At 41.5% G+C, this 2,658-nt stretch overlaps 1 protein-coding gene across 2 annotated transcripts in view; it reads left to right on the top strand.

Moving 5' to 3' along the window:
- The window catches only part of LOC104704582 (ABC transporter C family member 3), a 14,422-nt gene that overhangs the window by 10,141 nt on the left and 1,623 nt on the right, over nt 1-2,658 (top strand). The window contains exons 2-6 of one of the 2 annotated variants that reach the window (XM_019245917.1): nt 14-418; nt 517-603; nt 701-1,348; nt 1,435-1,599; nt 1,704-1,967. In XM_019245917.1, coding sequence (XP_019101462.1) covers nt 14-418; nt 517-603; nt 701-1,348; nt 1,435-1,599; nt 1,704-1,967 — 1,569 coding nt within the window. The remainder of the gene's footprint in view (nt 1-13; nt 419-516; nt 604-700; nt 1,349-1,434; nt 1,600-1,703; nt 1,968-2,658) is intronic. The other variant, XM_019245919.1, reaches the window with a different exon arrangement.

The following is a 2,658-nucleotide window of genomic DNA, read 5'->3' as shown; positions in this document are numbered from 1 at the left end:
TCCTGGGATGAAGGTTGCAGTTTGTGGTACTGTTGGCTCTGGGAAATCGAGCTTGCTTTCATCTTTACTAGGAGAAGTACCCAAGATATCTGGAAGTCTTAAGGTTTGTGGGACAAAAGCGTTTGTTGCACAATCTCCTTGGATTCAGAGCGGTAAAATTGAGGACAACATCTTGTTTGGTAAACCTATGGAAAGAGAACGATATGATAAGGTTCTTGAAGCATGTTCTTTGAGTAAGGATCTGGAAATACTTTCATTCGGTGATCAGACAGTTATTGGAGAACGCGGCATCAATTTGAGTGGTGGACAAAAGCAAAGGATACAGATTGCACGCGCTCTCTACCAAGATGCGGATATCTATCTGTTTGATGATCCATTTAGTGCTGTGGATGCACACACTGGGTCACATCTCTTTAAGGTACGATCTTCTGTCTTAGCCATTAGTGTGATTGTGATCTCCCATTCTGTAATACAATCAGGTTATCAAATTGATTCTCATGCTCACACTTCTTTCAGGAAGTCTTACTGGGGCTTTTGTCTTCCAAATCGGTTATATATGTAACTCATCAAGTTGAGTTCTTACCTGCTGCTGATCTTATACTGGTATGTAATTAGTTTACTGTCTTTATCTTCTGTTATCTATATGAATATTGTATACTGAGAATATGAAACCATCCAAAATCGATTTCTTATGCCTCAGGTCATGAAAGATGGGAGAATCAGCCAAGCTGGAAAATACAGTGATATCCTCAACTCTGGAACTGATTTCATGGAGCTTATAGGTGCACATCAGGAGGCTCTGGCAGTAGTTGGTTCTGTTGATGCCAATTCTGTTTCAGAGAAATCAGTTTTAGGCGAAGAAAATGCTGCTGTGAGAGATGCTTTAGGTTTCGATGGGAAACAAGTATGTCAAGATCCGAAGAACGATAAAGTAGATTCCGGGGAGCCCCAAAGACAAATTGTTCAAGAGGAAGAGAGGGAGAAAGGTAGCGTCTCTTTGGATGTGTACTGGAAATATATCACACTAGCATACGGAGGAGCTCTTGTGCCTTTCATATTGTTGGCGCAAACTCTCTTTCAGCTTCTACAGATTGGAAGCAACTATTGGATGGCTTGGGCTACTCCTGTTTCTAAGGATGTGCAAGCTCCTGTGAAACTTTCCACGTTAATGATTGTGTATGTGGCTCTGGCCTTTGGAAGTTCCCTCTGCATTCTTGCTAGAGCCACTCTTCTTGTCACCGCTGGTTACAAGACTGCCACTGAACTGTTTCATAAAATGCATCACTGCATTTTCCGTTCTCCTATGTCCTTCTTTGATTCCACTCCAAGTGGAAGAATCATGAGTAGAGTACGTCGCTGGCCACTATAGTTATTTGAGGATTTCCATATATATCTTTTTGGTAATCTATGTGTTTATTTGTTTTCCTTCTGTAGGCTTCCACCGACCAGTCTTCAGTGGATTTGGAAATACCGTATCAATTTGGATCAGTTGCTATCACAGTCATTCAGCTTATTGGAATCATTGGAGTAATGTCTCAGGTTTCTTGGATGGTTTTTCTCGTCTTCATCCCTGTGGTTGCTGCCTCTATATGGTTACAGGTACTTTCAATAAACTTTACAATCCAGTCCTCCACAAGAGTTGTTGATTCTAGCAAAGTTTATTCAAGTGATGAAGTTGTGACAAAAGGCTTTCAACTGTGCAGCGGTATTACATAGCTGCAGCACGAGAACTTTCGCGGTTAGTTGGAGTATGCAAAGCCCCTCTGATTCAGCATTTTTCTGAAACGATCTCAGGGGCGACAACCATCAGGAGTTTCAGTCAAGAATCTAGATTCCGTTCTGACAACATGAGGCTAAGTGATGGTTACTCTAGGCCCAAATTTTATACAGCTGGAGCTATGGAATGGCTTTGCTTTCGCCTTGATATGTTATCATCACTTACATTTGTCTTTTCATTGGCTTTCTTGGTCTCCATACCTACTGGAGTGATTGATCCAAGTCTCGCGGGATTAGCAGTGACTTATGGACTCAATTTGAATACCCTCCAAGCTTGGCTGATCTGGACTCTCTGTGGACTTGAGAACAAAATCATATCGGTAGAGAGGATTCTTCAGTATGCAAGTGTTCCCAGTGAACCACCTCTTGTGATAGAATCAAACCGACCAGAGCAATCATGGCCGTCACGTGGTGAAGTTGATATCCGTGATCTTCAGGTATTGATCTACTATACCTTGCTCCTATTATGATTACGTGTTATAGTTCTCGCACTTGTTTCATTTTCCATCTTAACCGTTTGGAAAATTTTGACACATTGTTAGGTCCGATATGCTCCACATATGCCTCTTGTGTTGCGAGGAATAACATGCACATTCAAAGGAGGTTTAAGAACAGGAATTGTTGGAAGGACAGGAAGCGGGAAATCGACTTTGATACAAACTCTGTTCCGCATTGTAGAACCTTCAGCTGGAGAAATCAGGATAGATGGAGTGAATATTTTGACCATTGGGTTGCATGACTTGCGTTTAAGACTAAGTATTATACCTCAAGATCCAACCATGTTTGAAGGAACAGTGAGAAGTAACTTAGACCCTCTTGAAGAGTACACAGATGATCAAATCTGGGAGGTGGGTTGGTTTAATTTGCATTCTTCTTTCTTTA

Source organism: Camelina sativa, chromosome 1, assembly GCF_000633955.1.
Source record: "Camelina sativa cultivar DH55 chromosome 1, Cs, whole genome shotgun sequence".
NCBI classification, from domain to species: domain Eukaryota; kingdom Viridiplantae; phylum Streptophyta; class Magnoliopsida; order Brassicales; family Brassicaceae; genus Camelina; species Camelina sativa.
The sequence above is the reverse complement of the archived record's forward strand: the minus strand, read 5'-3'. Positions and strand labels throughout refer to the sequence as shown.